The sequence below is a fragment of the Rhinolophus sinicus genome, chromosome 14, assembly GCF_057876585.1.
Source record: "Rhinolophus sinicus isolate RSI-liver-muscle chromosome 14, RSI-T2T, whole genome shotgun sequence".
NCBI lineage: Eukaryota > Metazoa > Chordata > Mammalia > Chiroptera > Rhinolophidae > Rhinolophus > Rhinolophus sinicus.
Window position 1 is genome coordinate 110,149,406 of NC_142514.1, and position 21,886 is coordinate 110,171,291.

Consider the following 21,886-nt stretch of genomic DNA (forward strand, 5'->3'; position numbering starts at 1 on the left):
TTATTCAGTCTTAACAACCTTAGGAGATGAGGCGATTATCACCTCCGTTTAGTAACTTGCCCATCTCTACCTATAGGGTGTGCAGCGGGTTTTAGCGTCCAGAGGCTGATGATTGCACGTAGAGAGGAATACATTTTTTAGAAGCTTACTTTAAAATCTTAAAATAAAACCTTTAAAATGTTGAGATTTTTAAAAATCCTTTTAAAAGCCTTTAAAAATACCAAATGAACATCATTAACTCTAAACCAGCATCTGAGGCTGAGGCACAAATGTTAATAAGTACCTATGTTCAATGAGAAGCCCGACTATAGTTCTTTTGTTTTGAACAAACTCACCATTATGTAGTTGCTTTTTACAAGTCTTCCCTTCCCAAACATTACTTGATTAATATGTATGAATCCTTTCTCTTTAGACAAAGGCACTAGGTGGGGGTGGGGTAGTGGAACGGGGGATAAACTACCAGCTCTAGTGAACACTGTAGCCTAGTCTAATATTCTCCTAGATCCTCAGCTCAGCGTCTCCCACCTAATACTTATTTTGAATATGCGAGTTCTCTGCCAACTACAGCTGAACATCAATAATCAAATCTGCTAATGGAGTTCAAATAAATTACCTAAGTCTGTAAGATCCGTGGGTAAATACAAAGGGTGCCAAAAAAAAGTATAAACATTTCAAGAGAGGAAAACTGTATTAAAATTATAATAATATATACCGATAACAAAAGATGAATACAAGTCACGTTTGACTCCTACAGTTTCAAGAGTTGCTCAAAGTGGTTACCATCAGCGTCCAGGCGACCTACGGCTGATCACGGCGAACTACTACTGCTTGAGCAATGGTGACCAAAGTGTCTACTTGTATACAGTTTTTTGGCACCCCCGGTAGTTTAAGATAAGTGGAAAAAAGAATACCTGAAAATGGCAAGTAGCAATTTTAGGAAAAGAAAAAAAAAATGCAGCAGTCTGAAAAGCAATGAAAGGGAAAAAAAATCTGCTACCTGAAATAAAAATTGTTTCTTATATACTGACATAGAGCATGACTATGTTAAATCATGAGGACCATTACGTAACTGTGACCACATCTGAAATGGAGTACTTTCAATTCCTAGGAGGTCATAAAAGAAGGGAAGCGAACCTACTTATGGCAGGCATTAGTAAAATACTAAGCTTGATTCATGCAAGGACAGATAAAGAAAACTAGAGAGATCTATATAATAAAGACCTCATCAGGTCACAGGAGGTGACATAAAAGCCTCAAGGCAAAGCCAGAAACAGCTTAGATGAATCATTTATAGACAGTTATGAGAACAACAAGGCATGACTAGTTGTCTTTGGCATTTAATTCCCAGTTTCCTATGACTTATTATGGCTCTAACACACTGACGCTTGGCGCTTATCCTCTAGAAGACTCACATGCTCTCACTGACTGCAGGTGTGTCATGGGACTAGACAAGGATGCTCTTATTTATTCATCTGTGCTGCTGCACAAGGTCCATTTCTTCACGAAACAAAAACAAACCACCATAAGAAAAATGAATTTTTTAATTATTTTTTCTCAGTGGCAGAATCACATAGCTGTTTTGATATGATTTCCAATAGGTCTAAAATACTGCTTTATGGAGTTTTAAAAATTCCATTACAGAAACACACAGAACAAACACAGGATAAATAGAATCGCATCGGTTTACCAGATGGTTATTCCAAACATATTCTTTGCCTATTTTCCAATAAGAAAAGTTTGAAGGATCAAATTGGAAATTCTACTATCATAAAACTATGGTTTGGGAAGAAAAAACCTAAAAGGAAAGACAAAATCAGTAACCTGGTTCACTTGCTATGCTGTGTCTATCTATGTCTCTGCAGAAGTTTGTGTGTTTGTGGGTATGCTGTACTAGCTAGAAAATTTATAATTTCAAAAAAAAATTTAAGGAAATCTAAAACATATTCTTTATAAAAACAAACCATTGTTCTTCAATGTCTTTTTCCCTTTGGACATAAGCTGCTTTAAGAAAGGGGTCAATAGCTTTAATGGACAACCATTTGTTATTCATCTGAAATGTCTGGTCAGAAAATTGGCAAATTTGGTACATGGTTTAAAAAGTGAAACGTTATACATTTATCAAACTAAATTAAAATATGCAGACATTTCTTTTTATTGCCAAATGGTCAAAACTTTAAATTGTTTTTAAATCTGAAAGACTAAAGACCTTCGGGAAAAAGCCACTCCTGACACATAACAGTATTATTGTAACAGAAGTAAAAAAGCAAGTTAACAGATCGTATTAATGAAAATAATTAAGTAACCAGTTACTGTTAAAAGCTAGAGTTGTATTCCAATTTTAAAAGTGTAACGACTTAAGTGGATGGTAATGTTCAAAACTAACATCTTATAAAGCGCTGTGAGTGAATATGCTGACACATGATCACGTTACAAGTATCTTTCACCAAGGACAGCCCTAAGATAGCTAAAAAAAAGTCTACACTAAAGGTTTGGACAGAGAAAGCAGAAGATACGCTTTGTTTCGTACAGAGTCACCATACAGCAAACACACTCACATTATAGCTATAATTACACTAGTCACAGTTTTAACCTTACAGAATAAAGCTATAGTATGTGAAGTTACAATATATTTATCTTATTTAAAACCATTTTAAAAGGGCATATCTGTCATTTTTTAGAAGTCGAAAACCAGAAAAATGTAACTGATAAGTGCAGTCTTTAAAATATTGTCTGGCTAATTGTATACTAATTTTCAAAGTACAACAGAATTTTTGGTCCATGAGGCCCTTAAGAAATAAAAGGTAGGTAAGGGATTCCCATTTATCAATAGAAATACAAAGTTTATGAAAAAAATATCAATACTTATTAAAACATTTTTTTACAGAATGTTTTTGAGGTTAAACATCAGAAATCTCTCTAATAAATAATGAGCATGAACAGGTTGAAAAATAAGTGAATTAAGATGCTTTAATATGGCTATCTCACAATTTTCTTTTGAAGGCCATCAATAAAAGATTTTCTTTCAACATCAACTGAAATACAATTATTTCTTATATTGTTAACATATATCAGGATTTAATGCTTAATATGCCTGTTTTTCTTCCTCTAGGGCAGGGATTAGCAAACAGTGGCCCACAGGCCAAATTTGGCTGGTTGCCTGTTTCTTTAAATAAAGTTTTATTGGCATACAGCCACACCCATTCATTTACATATCGCCTGTGGCTGCTTTCATGCTGTAAGGGCAGAGGTCAATCATTTATAGAGACCATATGATTCTCATAACCTGAACTGTTTACTATCCAGTACTTTACAGAAAATTTGTCAACCCTTGCCCTAGGGGTTTTTCGCAGGCCAATCTAAAATAGTGCATATGTTTCTCTACTTTTATTAACACTCTGATTTCTCTTATTCTAATGTATGTGAATAGTTCCTGTATTTTATACTTCATTTTATCTGCTGGAGTATAACTAGGAAACTCAACACCCTAGCTGAGTTCCCATGTTTAATATATTTGGAACACAAGCATTCTCTCTGGCCATAACCTGTTTGATTTCCTAACTCGGGATTTCTCCAGGAGTTGGATGAACCACACACTAACAGAATGGCCACAAAACACATTTCATCTTGAATAAGGAAGCTGGCTGGCAAAAAAGAATAACGAACACCAAGTATACCTTAGGGTAAATGCCATTCAATCGGGAAAAACAGCTCAAGAGTTTTCAAAACATACACGCACATTTCCATACCCAGAGCCACCTTCCCACCTTTCACAAACTAAGAGCTACAACATAATCAAAGTATATTTGTTTTATAAATATATTACTGTCTATATACATATAGATACATCCATAAAAGACATGTTAAATAATTATCTGTATAATCAATACTACTTTAAGGTTTTTTTTGTGTGTGTTTTAAAATTATACATTCTATTAAAATTATCAAAATAATTATTTAAAAATACCAGGAATAAAACCAGTGAAGAGTTGCTTTCTATTCAAGTGGTTCTAAATCTTACCATTGGTCATCCAGACTCCAGACTTGGTCATCTACAACTCAAGGAAACATAGTTCAATTAAGGAAAAGTTAGCCATCAAAAGGCTAACACCTTCCCATTGTTAATACTTCATAACAAATATGTCTGCAAGTAGGTATATATAAAAATGCTCTTTTTAGTTATATTACATATTCTCATAAATGAATTTTCATAAAAACACAAAGTTTGAGTTTCTACCAGTATCAAGTATTTTATACTGGTGTGCATTTCTTTCAAATGTTTAGGTCAATGACAAATTCTATCGGATATAGACATCATAAAAAGGAGACTGAAAATCTATGTGTCACATGCAAAAAAGGAGGAAATACTAAGGGCCAGTATTTGGCCAGGTGGGTACTATTCCCTCTGTACTAAGACACAGAGACTACGGACTGGCTAATTACTGTGTAAAGTAGAGTCAGCTCTCAATTATTCAGGGTCGGAATAGTCCAATCTGAATCCTTTCTCCTGGCAGGTTCACACACCTCTCTGGTTATTTATTAGCGAGTCTGGTCAAGGATATGATTAAGGTGGACGTTTTGGCTAAAATGAAGGTTTGGAATCAGCTACAGATTTAATTTAATGATGGATCCTTTTACTTATTGCTTTAGATAATTAAGAATTTGCTGTATCTAAAGTCTGCCAAATATCTGATTCTTAAGCTCTGAAAGTAACATTGGTGTTTGTTTCAAAAAAAAAAAAAAAAAGAAAAGAAAAGAAAAAGGGACAAACTGTTCTCTTGAGATTTGAAAATAGCTATATCTTAACTCATGATTAATTATACTGAAGGATTTCAGTATGGATAGTTCAAGAGTTATTCACTTCAGGACAGGTGGTGACAAACTACACTATTTCCTATAGTCTAAAATCCATGAAGCAATGAATGACAAATAGTTAGCTAAAAACATTCGAAGGTCAAATTAAAGGTGTGATATCTATTTCACCAAAGATCTCGTCTAAAATAAATTAAGTAAAGTTTGGCAGAATCTTCAAATAATTAACATGTTAAAATTAAGAAAACAGAAGCAAAACCTACATGTATAATTTAAAAACGATTTCATACTAAAACCAACGCTTAGACTACGACTGAAATAAAAGGTACTCCATATTTGTAACCCTATTTTTGGCACTGGTTTAGCCTCTACATTTAAGCCTGTTCTACGGATAGTGACCAACAAAATCAAGGAGAACAATTTCACAAGTGAGTGGGGTCACTCCCAGCCAGACACCACTCAGAATGATTTGTGTGGCATCATCTGTATTATTTCTGGGTACACATGAGTGCCACACTCACCTCAAAAACAACAGCAATAATTGTGTAGAACACCACTTTCCTGAATTAAGTTTGCTGAACACGGTTCAGATTATTGGATATGTCAATATGCACAATGCCTTTTAGAAGCATTTACTGTATACCCAAATCCTACTTCATGCAACACACAGTGTCACACAAGTAGTGAAAATGTTATCCTAGTCAAAGGTGCTTGGACATTATTTTCAGGCAGCATTTTACCTTTATTTTAAGTTCACACTACATAAGTTTTAGGAGAAAGAAAATGTTGATAACTTTATTTAATATATTTTAATATATAAAACTAGGACAGACACTTTTATTTACCTAAATTATTACGTTAATTTTCTACTCTATTCTAGGCCTCAATTTCACTTCAAAAATTTGTATTTAAATAAGGGATAAAATGTTGCCCAAAAGTCTAATCATAGTTACACATTTGTGTTTTAACTAGATCTACAAATCAAAATAGTTCTTATAGTTAAAAAGATACAATTTGTATCAACAGTAAAAGGTACTTTCTGGTTTTTCAGGGCTTTACTTCAAACTGTAGCATATGGAATAATCAGAATAACCAGGGCATCTAGGCAGCCTACAGAAGCAGATCAGAATGAGTCTGTTACACTACGTAAAATTCAAAAACTGGAGGCAACAGGGAAGCCATGTCGATCACACAACTGTCTGCCACTGACTGCAGTATCTATCTTCTAACCAACAAAAATGAATTCGCATCTAGCAAAACCCATGATTTAGAAACCAGAAATATCCCTTACTAATACTAAAACAGACTTTAGTCTGTATCTAAAACTACACTATTTGTGGCAAGAATCTGGCCTTAATAATATAACAGGCCCCCCAAAACTCTACCTTCAGGAAAATGCAAAATATACAGTATCTTACAAAAATTTTAAGTTACCATTCACAACTCCTCTATCACCATTTCCATAGTGCAGTATCAATAAAGGTTGCATATCCTCAACACACAAAACCACCTCAGGCCAGCCTTGATAAATAGCAGGAAAGCTTAAGAGTATATTAAATATAAAAGTTGCATTGAGAATAATTAGATTCATTAAAAACAGGCAAGTACTGTGAAAGGGTTATTTTATCCAGTATTGTTGTGCCCCCAAACAAAAAGACACATTAAAAATGCAGGTCAATGGAAATCTAGGAATTCAATTCCATTTCTACTATCTAGAAGCACATCATAGCTGGATAACAAGCTCTAAACTGTTAACAGTTACGGCTTTTGCCTTATTCATTAACAAAAAAAAAAAAATGGAAACAATTTTTTCCATTGATTGCATCTGCTTTCCTTTCAATCAACCATATTAAATTAACTACTCAACAGACAAAAAAATCCAAACAAAAATAAAACAATGAAAAGTGCCATACTGTAAATCACTCTTATACTGTTACCTATTTCAACATAAACTGGTAACTTACATTTTGTTTAAAATATAAAGTCAGTGCTGTAGTATATCTTTGTTTCTATAAATAATGATTATAGCACAAAGAAGCCCACTTTCCCCAAATAAAAATAACTTAAAAAGCTGTAAAAGATTCCAATTAAGCTTGGCTTGAAAAAATAGTTTGCTAGGTCTAGTCAAATGTTCAACATTCTGAAGGTATTGTAATTGCTTGCAATTGATAGAGAAACACCAAGTTAATAAAACATGAAATAAGGATAAAAAGTGCTGCATATAAACCCCTGATGCACCAAAGATTAATATCAAAGATCACAGATACATCTAATAAATCAAACTGGAAAAATTTCCAGCCAAGGATATAGCTTTAAAAAGGAAATGTTAAAAAAAAGTTTGAATGTAAAGCAATCCCGTGATACTTCCACTATGTGGGGCTATATATACAGATTCCATGATACAGTATTTCACATAAATGGATACTATATAACCTCCTTGCCGAGAAGGAGATCACATGTGCTATTGTAGCAAACCTCCCTCAGCATTTGAGCTGAACAAAAAACTACTAAACACCACAAAGATGCATCATCTTTCAATAACCCAGCTGTGATTTCTCCACTAAAATGGCTGCAGCTAGCTGCTGGGCATCTGTCATGTGAGGGTTCCTTTTCATGACAATTCTCACAAGGTCAGGTGGGAAGATGTTGCACAAGTTGATATAAATCTTTTCTCGGCTGTCTTGATACCTTGGCGGGTCTTGGGGCAGTCCACAGTATGGTATTCGCCACGGCGGCTCCTGCTGCTCAGGCAGGCTCTGGAAGGTGAACTGCTCATAACACGGCTGTGTGGAGTTATCGGGCAGGGAGTACGTCTGCCGATAGCCATACACATCAATCCCGTAACTCTGCCTGTCCCAGCTTCCCAGCCCTTCCTGGCGGGAGTAAGGCTTTCTTTGTCTTGAAGGTGAACTGTCATACAGCCGAGAGTCAGAAATGCTGTCTATTCTCGTGGCCACTAAGGACCGTCCTAGGTGTGGTGCCTTAGAGTGTGCTGAACTTGGGGGAGAGGGGTAATCGCTGGGGCAACTGGCCCGGGCTCCCACAGCTGCGTGCTGCAGGTGCATAGCCAGATGTGGAAGAGGAGGCTTGTGATGGTACTTTGGTTCTTCGTGACTGTAACTTTGCACTCTGGTTAAGGGGTCGTGGAAATTCTGCAGAAAGGGTTGGGAATTAAGGCGGCTGTGAGGGTGCATGTGTTGACACTTCAAATTCTCTTCTAGCTGCGGATCAGGAGAACTGACATAGGACCGGTCATTGTACCCCACGTATGAGTCACTGCTCCCACAGCTCATACTCCCTTCACTACTGCAGTCGGAGGCTACAGAGCTTATCCTGTAATCTGTGTCTAAGGAGAAACGCCTTTCAGGACTTCGTGGGCCTGAGATACTCAGATTTGAATATGCATTCAACATGGAATAATATCCAATATCAACAGGTGAGTCACATTTTGGATACTGTTCATAAGGCATTGGCGTGCCATGATTTTTGGTTGCCATCATCATTGGAGGATACTGTCCCTGTGGTCTTTGATCCTGAGGTGGGAAATGAACTCCAGATGGAAGGCCATTGCTTAAAGATGTAGTGCTTTGGGGTTTTGCAGTAGGAGTGGCCGGTATACTAACTAAGGAAGGTACAGACCTGGTTTCCAACTTGTTTTTGGTGGGAAGCTTCTCCTCTAGGTCTTGGTAGACTTGAGTCCTGATGCTTGGATCTGACTGCCTCTTTGGAGCACCTCGTTTGACATCAGAAGTGCTGTCAGCCTTTGTGCTGCAGGGAACACTGTTGCTTTTCACCAGTCCTCCTTCGTTTGCAGTTTTGGTGGCTGTATTTCTAGACATGGCACGAAGTTCATCAGCTACTGATCGCTGAGGCTGACTGCCCCTTTCGGGATGATAATATTTGCACTTGTGTCCATAGGTACACTTCTTTCCTGTGAAGAGTGAAATTAATTAGGCAAAGGAGCACACACCACCAGATCCTGAAAACTCAGTCTGGCACTACGATTTTGTGAAAGAAAAAAGGCAGAAATGGGAGCTATACTGAGTGTTATTCTGAGTATTCCTTACTTTTAAGAAATACCACCTTACAGTCTTCCCACTTCAGTACTATTAACAACAGTAAGAAAGATGGCCCAATGATTCATAATCACCTCCAGAGTTTTTCGCTATTCAGTAGGACTTTATAATCTGGTAGAAGACTGTTTTGAAAAAAAAAATGTATTGCTGTAATGTGATTAAAACCATGTTAATCTGATGTATGTATAGATGGGAGAACTCCAAATTTTTATCTACCTGAAAACTAACTTCATGTAGAAGTAACTAGCTGAGTTTTTCGAACCATGTTTTAATTCAGGGAAATACATTTGCATTGAACTCAACTAGGTAAAATAATTATTTTTTTCATGGCTAAGATGTTTTCTTAAATTTAATTACAATCAAAAGAACTACATGCTATGCCATCCAAAATTAAAAATGTTTATTTTTATTAACAAAAATTCGACAATGTACTGTGTTCTACAGCCATATATTAAATACTCATAAAGAAAGTTACCATATGGACAAGGCTGCTTTTTGTGTTCGGGAACAATAGGTTTCTTCCTCAGAAAATTATCCAGGCTTGGGCCATGTCTGCCAAGAGGGTCATCAGGGGGCATGAACCTGTCACGGATAAAACACAAAATTGTACCTAAATAGGAGGCTGATAATTTAATTCTAAAGACAGTGTAAAGATTTATTACTCTAAGGTATTTTTTAAAATACAATTTCAACATTTATGGAATAAAAATATCAGTACACGAAGTTCTCTTTTCTTAATGAAAAAAAAATGTTTCCAGCTGAACTTATATTTGTTTTAACTCAAATTAAATTTTGAGCCTAGCATGTTCCGATTATTTCTTCCTTCCTCTCAGTCTTGGGATTTTGTAAGGACTTCAGAAAACAATCACAGTGACATTTTAGGAGAGTTTTAGAAACATCAATCTTGTGAAGTGGTATGAAGTGTGTGGGGAGTGAGAAGGGGAAGCTGAGGGAGAAGGGAAGGTGGTAGAAAGTGAAGGGAAGGCTGAAACTACTACCACCTGGTATGTCAGACAGTGTACACATATTCTCATTTCATCCTAGCATGATCCCTGAAGTATCGGCTACGCTTTACAGATTAATACAGTCTTCTAATTTAGGCTTAGATGAATTCAGTTATTTTTATCTAAGTTCACATGGTGTAGTCAAGATTCAATTAGGTCTAACTCCACACTCCATTCTCTTCCCACTCTACTAAGGTTCTTCTCAGCTGAGACAGAAAGTGTCTTAAGGCAATGAACTTATTATTTTGGGTGGACTGTCCAATGGAAGCAAGAATTCATGGCATGCATAATGAAAAGCAGTTATGATTGAAGAGTTCTGCTGTTAGTTACATCACTTAACTTGAAATAAACCAAGTAGTTACCCATAAAATGTGAATGTATGTACTCTTAAGGGAACATCAACATAAATACAGTGGTTAATATTAATATAAAAACAATATGCAAGGGCTCGCCCTGTGGCTCAGGCAGTTAGAGCTCCATGCTCCTAACTCCAAAGGCTGCTGGTTCAATTCCCACAGGGGCCAGTGGACTCTCAACCACAAGGTAGCCAGTTCGATTCCTCGACTCTCACAAGGGATGATGGGCTGTACCCCCTGCAACTAAGATTGAACACGGCACCTTGTGGTGAGCTGCTGCTGAGCTCCCGGATGGCTCGGTTGGAGCGCGTCCTCTCAACCACAAGGTTGCCGGTTCGACTCCCGTAAGGGATGGTGGGCTGTGCCCCCTGCAACTAACAATGGCAACTGGACCTGGAGCTGAGCTGCGCCCTCCACAACTAAGATTTAAAGGGCAACAACTTGACTTGGAAAAAGTCCTGGAAGTACACACTGTTCCCCAATAAAGTCCTATTCCCCTTTTCCCCTTCCCCAATAAAATCTTTAAAAAACAACAATACACAACATTAAAAGTTTAAAAATAGCAGACAGTCACTCAATCCTACAATATTAATACAACTATTTTCTACTTATGTGTTGCATTTTAGTCATTTTTTCTGTATGCATACACCATTTTACAAACACAAATTTTATGCTTTATCTTTTAAACACATTTTCCATGTTTCTTAATAGCTTTTCATAATCCTAATTCTGAACAGCTGAATAATATTCCACTAAGAGATGTACTGCAATTGAATCGATTTCTCTATTGTATCTTTACTTGTCTTTAGAGTCTTGCAATTATAAGTAACACAGAAATAAACATATCTGGTCTTTCTTTTTCCCTTATTATATATTCCAAGAAATGAGATTATTGGTTTGAGAGGGTATATGTATTTTCAAGGCTTCTGCTAAACCTTGCCAAACTGTATATTAGTTTTATTACATCTTTAACAGCATAAGGCATGTGTAAAAATATTTTTATGAATTAAATGGTTGAAAAGATATATACACTTTGTAGTTAGTCTGCATTTTGATAATCAGCAGGTGAATTTTTTCCACATATTTGTAAATACACTTATTTCTTAGGAAACGTGCTTGTTCATGTCATTTGTCCATTTATCAACTTAATCGTAACTAGTCTTACATTGGTATAACATTTTAAAATATCATATATTTAAAATATATTTAAGTAAACTACCAAGGCTCTAAGTAGATTTTTAAAGGCAGAGTGCTGGGGGTCGATTATGTTAAAAATCTGCATTCTCTGAAGCAGACAGTCTCCCTCTGTCAGTCATTACAGGTTACCCAGACAGTCTTAGAGACTTGCTCTATGAGTGACCAGTAGGGAGGGCAGGGGCCTGTCACTCACATGGGGCCTTCTGAGCACAACTGCAGTTTTTCTGACTCCCACTGAAGATCAGTGGGGAAATCAGTTGTTGGTTTTACTTACTTGTCATTGACAAATGAATACATTAATAATCGCTCATCTATGAACTTCTTCCATTCTGGTTTTTCATTAGCCAAGTCCCTGTAGTTATCATTGGACACAATTATACCATCTGACTCAAAAGCCAGCTTCACGATGAACCGGTCATCATAGCACACCACTCGCCTCCCCTGGACTCGCCGGGACGGTGTGAACACCAGGATTTTCTCCTTCTCTAATTTACGAAGAATTTCTTGATCTGCAGGGTAGAATTTCAGGAACAAATACATACATAACACATACGGCAACTTTCATACAATGATGTGAGCTTTTATAAGATAAACTGGATACATGTAATCATTTCATTAGGGATTATGACTTACAGTTTGTAGATACAGCAAATTTGTAACTCCCAATAATATTTTTCCTGCAGGATGCTCAAAAATAAAGGCTTTAAAATAGTCCCCAAAAAGGGAACTTAAAAAACATAAAAAGTTTAAAACTTCAAAAACTTTAAAGTTTAAAATTTTAAAAGCATAAAACTTAAACATGACTGAGCAACTTCTGACTTGCATTCCATAAAGGTTTTGCTTGAGCTGGAGCCATCAGCACTGCCACTGTGAACACAGCTTCTTACCCAATCCCAGCACCGATGCCCATCTAACCCGACAGGTGTGTGGATGCCGGTGTGGGCGACAGAGTCTCCCTGCCCCAGGTTTATTTTATAGTTCTGCTTTTCTGATTAGTGGATGTGATGGTAGGAGAGTTTGAGAAGAAAATAGTAGAAGGTTGAAACAGCAAAGGGAAGAGTTTTAAAATGCAGCGTTTCAAAGAGAAAGGAGGCAGTGAAGTCAGAGCTGCCGCTGTGCACATGGCTGTTGTGGGCTGCGTCCTTTCCTAGGAAACCTGTGGTGACCAGTGCCAGCATTCCTGGGGGGGGTTAGACTGAGTGGATAAAAGATTAGAAGGGATTGTGTGGGGAAAGCAGCCATAGATAGGAAAAGGATAGGTAGAGGAATGTTCACTGTGTGTTGGTCGGCACACTCATACTACGCTCTGTAACTCTACTGACTTGTTTAATGGTTTAGAAAAAAGGTGCTAGACTTCGTATTTTGATTAATAATAACAATTCTCTCTCAACCATCTCTTCTTCCTACCTTTGCTCTTCCACGCCCTATCTTCCCAGCATTGTAAATTCTGGCACAGAGTGCCAGGTATAAGCTGACAGATGCCATCATTAAAAAAAAAGAAAAAACAAAGGAAAAAAAAAAAGGGCATAATACTTCTCAATGCTTATTAACTAGAGTTACTAATTTTTTAAAACTCTATCTGTTCAGCGGACAATTACTACATGCCTACCCTACAGTGTGTACTATGCTACGTGTCGATGGCCACCGAGATTAAGAAAGACCTGTCCTCAAGGAAGTCTCAGGTACTGGACTGATAAACGTGAACTAGGTAAGCAAGGGTTGTAACTGCCACAACAGAGAAGTATGAGCAGGGTATGAGGGAAGAGGGAATGAACAGTGATACGGGTCAACTATAATAGCTCCAATACTGGCACACAGATTTCATGATATTCCTGATAAATGACTTCATTAAAACCAGAACTTGGGTTTAGAAAAGCAGCAGAGAAGAAGTGGAAGAAATGTGGGTCTTAAAACCAGGTTCTCAGGTTCTGCTACTTTTTAGACACAGCAGTCACAGTCTTATTGAGCTGTTTCTTCAGTCCTCAGATGCAGGTGATAGGCTGTGAGCAGCCAATGACTTATTACGTATAACAGCACCTAGCACAGTGCCTGGACAGCTCTCAAGAAACACTGTGTTCTTCAATTTAATTGTGTTTACTAAATCTATGTAATTGTTGATCTCTTTTAAAAGTCACAGAAAACTAATACAAAATCAAAAGCCCAATCTCAACTATAGGATTTGTGATCATGCCATTATTTTGCGTGTTCCCCTGATAAATATTTTGAGGGCAGGAACCATCATTCTTTTATCTTTGTATCTATCACACTCTGCACGTCAGTATATACTCAATAAATGTCTGTGGAATGAATACACAAGCTACTTAATGTATATTCTGAGGTCTTCCAGTTTATTTACTGTATATGCTCATAAATAATCCATGGTACTTTTTTGTGGGAGTGTTTACTCATATATAATATGCTTGGATCCTTACGCAAGTGATTGGAAGAAAAAATGTGGTGGCCTACCAGCCAGCATCACCTTGCTTAATTTGCATTCTTTAATAACTAATGAGGAAAAAAGGACACTAATTGGGATAATTAGTGATGACTAATTAGATGATAACTAGTTAGGATAAATAATCCTAACTTAAATAAATATGGGTTCAGTATAGCTATTATAGTAAGCTAATTGAATCTCTAGTTCCTACACAGTACCTGATATATAGCTTAGTATGTGCTTGTTAAATATTTGTTAAATCAATGGAAGACTGGCAAAAGCACTAGTTTGAACCTGTATCTGAGAACTTTAAAATACTTCTTATCAAGTTTCTTTTTTGGTACAGTGAAAAAAGATTCGACTATTCAATTTACCAGGTATTATCTGGTTGACGGTTTTAATCAAGAGTATTATTATCCTGGGGAGAAAACACCTAACAATGTCTGACAGTGGTTGTCCCCAGATACTTGGCATGCTGGTATTTTAAAAATTAAACTTAGCCACATCCCACACTATGTATTATCATTTTCCCTTCCTCTTCATCTCATATTCCTTTTGTGCTCAATAATATTTTCAGTCATTTACATGTTTAAATATTGTTTTTTCTTTTTCAGTTTATTTTTCTCCCTGATTATTAAAGCATTATAAGTTCCCTATTATCAAATTTAAAAAGGAAAAGTGCTAAGAGGTAATAAATTCCAGATGGAATTTACTGTTATATGGTGTAAGATAAGAGAGATAACACCTCATAAAGCCATGACCCAGAGGCAATTACTGTTAATATTTTGGCATATTTCCTTCTAGTCATTTTCTGTGTATTTTTTTCTTTCCATTGTTGATGTATGTATGTATATACATATAAAACCTGCCTTTTATGTATAAAAGCGCTTCCTCAGATCATTAAAAGTTCTGTCTAAATATTCTAATACATATTCTATCCTATCAATATATAATAATTTACTGAACCATTCTTTTAAATAATGTATAGTTAAGAATGTATAGTTTGCTTCCGTTTTTTTCCCTATTATAAGTAATATTGGACTAAATGTCTTTGTGGTCATAAATCTTTGCCTGTACCTCTGCTTATTTTCTAGGGAATTACTCCTAGAAGGGGAAGGAGGAGATCCGGAAGAGTATTAACATTTTAAGACCAAACTTTTCCAAAGAGGTTGTAATGTTTACATTTCCATAGCACTGTAGGAGTAACTCCCTCGGGACATAGAGTATTATCAGTTTTTTAATCTCTGCTAATTTGATGGGTGAAAATAACACTTGTTTAAATTTACATTTCTTTAATTACTAATGAGGTTGAATAGATGTTGATAGTGAGTGGTCTGTTGCTATCATGTTACCATTTCTGTACTGGAGATGTTTCTTTTATCAATGTACATAACCTCTTATTATGTTAAGGACATGCATTCTTTATTTGTTGTATTTTTTTCCTTAGTTAAATAAAAATATTTCTTATTTTTTAAGTTTCTCCAAATACAGAAGTTTAAATTTTGATGCAATTAAACTTATCTTCCTTCATAATTTCTTCTAAAAAAAATTAAATTTAGATAGGTCTTTCCCAGACATTCAAAGACTATAGTCTCTAACAGTTTAATATTTGACAATTCTTCAACCATCTGGAATTTACTGTTACCTGGTGTAAGATAAGGATTCCAAAGAGTTACTCAATGTCTTGAACTACGGCTGAGTTATGCCTACCTCTCCCACCTCACAGTTTACATAGGTAGGCTAGGGTCTGACTCCATGGCTCTGGACCCCACCATAACTTGCCTATCTATTCTTATGCTAGTTTAATAATGATTTCATGATTATAGATACAAATAGTCTTAAAATAATCTTCCTATCAGGTACATTGTAGGTGGTCTCTCCATTTGTTTTTGATTTGAATTGTTCTAGTTTTCTTCAAAAACGGTCCTCAATTTTTGTTAATGTTGGAAGTAGAGGGAGGGGTGAGAACGGTTGGATGTTGATAGACAGTCTCTTAAGCAAAATGTTAAGCAACAATAATTAACACTTACAAAGGACATCTTTGCCTGAAACTAATGCATTCAGAAATTACAAAGTGGTGCAAAATACAGACACTTCATTGGGATCAAGTGATTTCCTTCTACTTGACACCAGACAGCATATCCTGAGTCTCACTAATCCTTTCTGATCTGCAGTCACTATAATTTCCTTGTCACCTAGTCTAATTTCTTACAGCAGATGAGAAAATTGGGGTCCAAAGAGGTTCGATGTGCTGCTCAAAGTCCTATGGCTAGTAAATGGTAAAGTCTAATTTTGAATCTAGGTCTCCCGACTCCCAGCATGTCTCCAAAGGTCAGAAATCTACAAAATTTTAAGTAAAAAGTTCCCAAATTAAAAATAAAAACTGAAAGGGGCGGCCAGTTAGCTCAGTTGGTTAGAGCGTGGTGCTAATAACACCAAGGTTGCTGGTTCGATCCCCGCATGGGCCACTGTGAGCTGCACCCTCCTTTAAAAAAAAAAAAAAAGATTAAAAATAAAAACTGGCTTATGTAGCAAGGATTACTGTTTAATTAACACAGTCAGGTAGTTTTTAAACTTGAAAATAACTTTAATGTCCTACCCAAAACAAAGTGGCCATCACACAGACTGAGTACACAGAAACAGATTAACATACTGTTCAACGAAATACCTGACAGTGCCAGATGCCTGCACAGGTATACACGGAAGCTAAGAACAAACAGCTAACAGGGCTTACCTGTAATGAGAGCATCAGGTCGGGACTGTTCTTTTCTCCAAGCAGGAACAAAAACTGTAACATCTTTGTGGCCTCTTTCCAAAAACCAATCCACTGCCAATTTTATTCCTCGGCAGGAAAATACTTCTTTGTTTCCATGGCTGAAAGATTATTTTAGAACAGTTAAAACACAACAAAACCTAAATTTAACTTAATCAATTCAAATTCGTAAACAGAAATGATCACATAACTACAATAGTGCTAGGAGATTTCAAATTTAAGATGGAGTTGAGTAGCTCAGAGAAACATTAAAATAATCTAGGAGTTGAAAATCTGTGAGGAAAAAAACGTAAGAAAACTGGGATGATGTTTGCATGGAGAATAAAGAAAAGTGATTTTTCAAATGTAAAGCTGTAAAGGTTAACTAGTCAGAAAGATACACGCTCTTTTTGACCAAGATGGAAAAACAGGGGGCCTCAAGCACAGCAAGAATAATTTCAGTCAATGTAAAAATGAAGTCACATAGAAAAAAATCTGTAAAAACAGTGGAATGGAATACTTAGTTTCTAAAAACATCCTTCTCAAGAGTTATGCATATTTTCAATGTTATGATTACAGCACAAAATATACAGGTGACCAATGTAAAACAATGTACATACATGCACTGAAAGGAAAAATATGTTCCCCTGTCCTTCAATGAAAAAGACACCTGGTTTCTGTTTAACATTATTGTGTTGGACAAAGATTAATAATGACAAAAGGGCATTCAACTCTGGATTAACCGTTTTAGTGCCCAAAAGAAAATGTCCAACTAAGAATGTAGTCATTCAACAAATATTTATCTAGCACCAGGCTCTGCTGGTGTACTTTAACCTAACAATTCAAAATAACACTTATTCTAATGTTTTTAAAGAAACAGTCTCCTGCTCTGAATGCAATAAATTACATTCTTTTACAGTTTGAGCTCTGGAGGCTCCATTTCTTATGTATAATGAAGACAGACATTCTTTACTTTTTACAGCTATGGGGAGGACTGAATAAAACAGGTAGGTAAATGCTTTGTTAACTTTTAGCACAAATCAAACTTTAGGTATATTAATATATTGTTCTAGTAGCCCCCAGAGAAACACTAGAACCATCTAAATATGACTAATCATTTAGGGACAAAACAGAAATAGACACCTTCTTGTATAGCTACTGAAGACTGTAAATGCAAACCACAGAGACTGTTTATTGGTTCCATACACCTATCCTAATGGCCCAGAGCAACATTAGAGGTGAAATCAGATGTATTGCAAGTCAGAGACAGAGATAAGGGATAGGGGAGTTTGAGGTCACATTTTCTAGGTAAAAGCGCCACCTGATAGCCTCACCAATGCCCCAGCAAACGATGCATGGTGATGTCAGGTTTCATGGAAAATACTGATATCTAACCAGTCTTCTGAAAAACTATAGAAAATGATGGTAGTATCTTTTTAGAGAATACATATACTAACTATTCCTAAATACAAAAACTCCACTTGCTAAAACCTAACTATTTTATTTTGCATGAATGCTTTGAAATCTAAGTGTATTACTATTTGCTGCTAGTCATTAACGACATTTGGTTTACTGAGACTTGAGCATTTAACCTCTTCTGGCTCTAAGAGACAACTGCATAAGCATCTTCTTCCCAGTGACTTCATTTGGTAAGGACAACTGTCACATTTTACTGTAGGAACAAAAGATTCCATCTTCTAATTAAAGAACTTTCATAAAATGTGGGTAAACAGCAAACACGAGACAAAGATTCTATACGTGATAAAACAGGATATTGTACCACGCAATACTATAAAGGTTGTTCTCATTATCCTCTTCTTCCCATCTGCCCCACAACCCCGCAATCCCATCCCACAAAACCTCACAGGCAGAAAACAAGAGGATGAAAAGTGCCACACTGTGAACGGTTAATACCGCGTTTCTCCAAAAATAAGACCTACCCAGAAAATAAGCCCCAGTTAAGATCGTCAGCCAGACAGATGCATTTAGTACATTATGATAATGTTCCAGAAGAAGATCACATGACTGTATATGAATAAATGTAGATTGTTGCACATAAAAAAATAAGACATCCCCTGAAAATACACCTTAACGTGTCTTTCGGAGCAAAAATTAATATAAGACCTGGTCTTATTTTCAGGGAAATATGGTAGAAACATAAAAATAGCCTGGGTTTCTAAGCAGATGGACCCATATCTATCTCTGATCTTGTTATCTGATAAATAATACCTCCCATTTGTTTAAGAAACTGTAGTCAAGTTTTTATTTACAGCTGAACACATCCTTAATTGCCACATTAGTCATAAACAAAAAATATAAAAAAAACCCCAGAAACCTGACAAAGCTCTATTAATATCAGAAAAAGTACTTTAAAGCAAAAAATTATTAGGGATAAAAAATTACACAAAAGTAAAAACAGAACAATTCACAAGGAACCTATAATTGTGAACTCACTCTCCATATAAGTACAGTGGTACCTCGGTTTTCGAACATCTCCATTGACGAACATTTCGGTTTACGAACGCCATAAATTTTATGGATCTATGGTATCCTTACGTAGTAAAATTCATGCAAAATTGCAGTTTTAGGGGTTGATTTTAAAAGTCTGGAACAGGTTAATCCATTTTGCATTACTTTCTATGGGGAAACCATGCCTCGGTTTTTGAACGTTTCAGAACTCAAACCGTCTTCCGGAATAGATTACGTTCGAAAACCGAGGTACCACTGTAATGCAAAAGATCACAGGAATACTAGAAGAAATGAACAAATCCACAATCACATAATTGACAGATGAAGCAGAAAACATTTAGCAAGACTGTAGATGACTGGCTCAATTATAAGCTTTAGCTAAAGGAGATATACAAAACCCTGCACAAAATTAGCAGAGAAAACTCTTTTAAAGAACATAAAAAAACTGATAAAATTAGCTGGGTACTAGTCCACAGAACAGATGTCAACAGACATCATAAATCTGTATCATACCACATCAAAATTACAACTAAATTACAGAATAATTACCACTGAGAATTGCCTAAAGTCTAGCTGAACAGAAGTCCTATAACTAAGGATGTACAGAAGAAACCACACCAAAACTGGTAGGAGGGGTGGAGACATGGAACGGGACTGGTCCCACACCTGAGTGGGGTGGTTAAAAATCGGGAAGGATATCTCGGCTACGGAGATTCCCCTGAGCAGTGAGGGGTCTGAGTCCCCTCTCCAGGTTCCTCAGCTCAGGGTCCCAGTGCTGGGAAGAGAAGTCCACATATCTTCTGGCTGTGAAAATCAGAGGAAATTGTGGCTGAGTGAGATGCAGGGCTGCTGAAGTCTCATTACTCTTAAAGGGCCTCTGCACGGGCTGACTCACTGACGAACTCATTTGCTCTGAGCTGCAGGGTTGGGGCAGCAGCTTGAAAGACTCAAGGGACATACAGGGAGGAACTGAGTTGTCTGGCTTCAGGGTGAGGCTGGAGGGGCAGCTTTCTCCCATATAGAAGTGCTGGCAGAAGCCACTGTCCCTTTGTTGAACCTTCCCTCTACCTAGCCTGCATGTGCAGGCAGGCACCATATCCGAGTCTCCATCAACCTGGTGAACACCATCCAACCCTGGTGATACCCCGATAGCCTGCCTCACCCAACTTGCAGGCCCACCCAAGCCACTGCCAGTGGCTTTTCCATACACACAGCCTGTCGTGGCTCATGCTGCAGACTTTCCTAAAATCTCCCAAAGGTTCACAAATGCCAAACGAGCAGCATCTGGACTCAGAGTGCCCTGTACCTCTTGCTAAGCCTATTTGCAGCTTAGCCTCTCCCAGGCATGTCCAAGCCCAACACAAGTGGTGACCATCTACAGAACATTTTGTAGCTCATACCAAGTGGCCCCAGGCAGGGCAAAGGCACCAGCTGACCTTGGCCTGCAACAGAAGTCCTCCTAAGAGGCCCCCAAAACAACACACCGAGTGGCCAGCTTCAGACTACTCCAGAGTACCACCCAACCACCTCCATAAACAACACAGCCAAAGGCAGACTCAGCAGGCACCAGAGCCCCACTAAAGTGAATCTTTCTCCTTAGGGTCAGCTGCTGCATAACAGCTCCCTCCACTGTAGTCATGGCCAATTTTCACAATCCCTCCTACAGACGTGCCAAAAGCAAAGGCTCAACAACAACAGGAGGGCATGCATAACCCACACAAGGAACACATCTGGAGCACCTGGTTCAGGTGACTAGGGAGACTCTGCCACTGGGCTCCACAGGACACCTACTACACAAGGCAACTCTACCAAGATTAGGAGACATAGCAGCTCTACCTAATACATAAAACAAACACAGGAAGGCAGCCAAAGTGAGGAGACAAAGAAACATGTCCCAAATGAAAGAACAGAACAAAGCTCCAGAAAAAGAGCTAAACAAAATGGAGACAAACAATCTACCAGATGAAGAGGTCAAAGCACTGGTTATAAGGATGCTCAATGATCTCAGTGAGAACTTCAACAAAGAGCTAGAAAACATAAAAATGGAGATAGGAAATATAAAAAAGAATCAGTTGGAAATGAAGAATGCAATAACTGAAATGAGAACTATATTAGAAAGAATCAACAGTAGATTAGATGAAGTAGAGGACTGAATCAACAATTTGGGAGGTAAGACAGCAGAAAACACCAAATCAGAACAGCAAAAAGAAAACAAATTAAATAAAAAAATGAGGATAGTTAAAGGAGCCACTAGGATACCAAGCGTACCAACATTTGCATCATAGAGGTTCCAGAAGAAGAGAGAGCAAAGAATTGAAAACGTATTTGAAGAAACAGAGACAGAAAGCTACCCTAACCTGGAGAAGGAAATGGACATACAAGCCCAAGAAGCACAGCGAGTTCCAAACAAGATGAACCCAAAGGCGCCCACACCAAGACACATCATAATTAAAATGTCAAAGGTTAAAAAAAAGAACATCTTAAAAGTAGCAAGAGAAAAGTAGTCAATTACCTACAAGGGAACTCCCATAAGACTGTCAGCTGATTTCTCAATAGAAACTTTGAAGGCCAGAAGGGATTAGCACAAAATATTCAAAATGATGAAAAGAGCAAAGACCTACAACCAAGATTACTCTCTCTAACCAGCCAAGCTACCATTTAGAATTGAAGGCAAGATAAAGAACTTCCCAGACAAGAAAAAACTAAAAGATTTCATCAGCACTAAACCAGTATTACAAGAAATGTTAAAGGACCTTCTTTAATACCGTGTTTCCCCAAAAATAAGA

At 37.1% G+C, this 21,886-nt stretch overlaps 1 protein-coding gene across 3 annotated transcripts in view; it reads right to left on the reverse strand.

Annotated features, from left to right (window-relative positions):
• Window positions 1-1,523: 1,523 nt before the first annotated feature.
• ZC3H12C (zinc finger CCCH-type containing 12C) overlaps window positions 1,524-21,886 on the reverse strand; it is a 64,707-nt gene continuing 44,344 nt past the window's right edge. For all 3 annotated transcript variants that reach the window (XM_074335518.2, XM_019715306.3, XM_074335517.2), the window contains exons 3-6: window positions 16,614-16,753; window positions 11,717-11,951; window positions 9,361-9,467; window positions 1,524-8,740 (exon numbers count right to left, since the gene is read on the reverse strand). In XM_074335518.2, coding sequence (XP_074191619.1) covers window positions 7,344-8,740; window positions 9,361-9,467; window positions 11,717-11,951; window positions 16,614-16,753 — 1,879 coding nt within the window. In that variant the 3' untranslated portion in view covers window positions 1,524-7,343. The remainder of the gene's footprint in view (window positions 8,741-9,360; window positions 9,468-11,716; window positions 11,952-16,613; window positions 16,754-21,886) is intronic.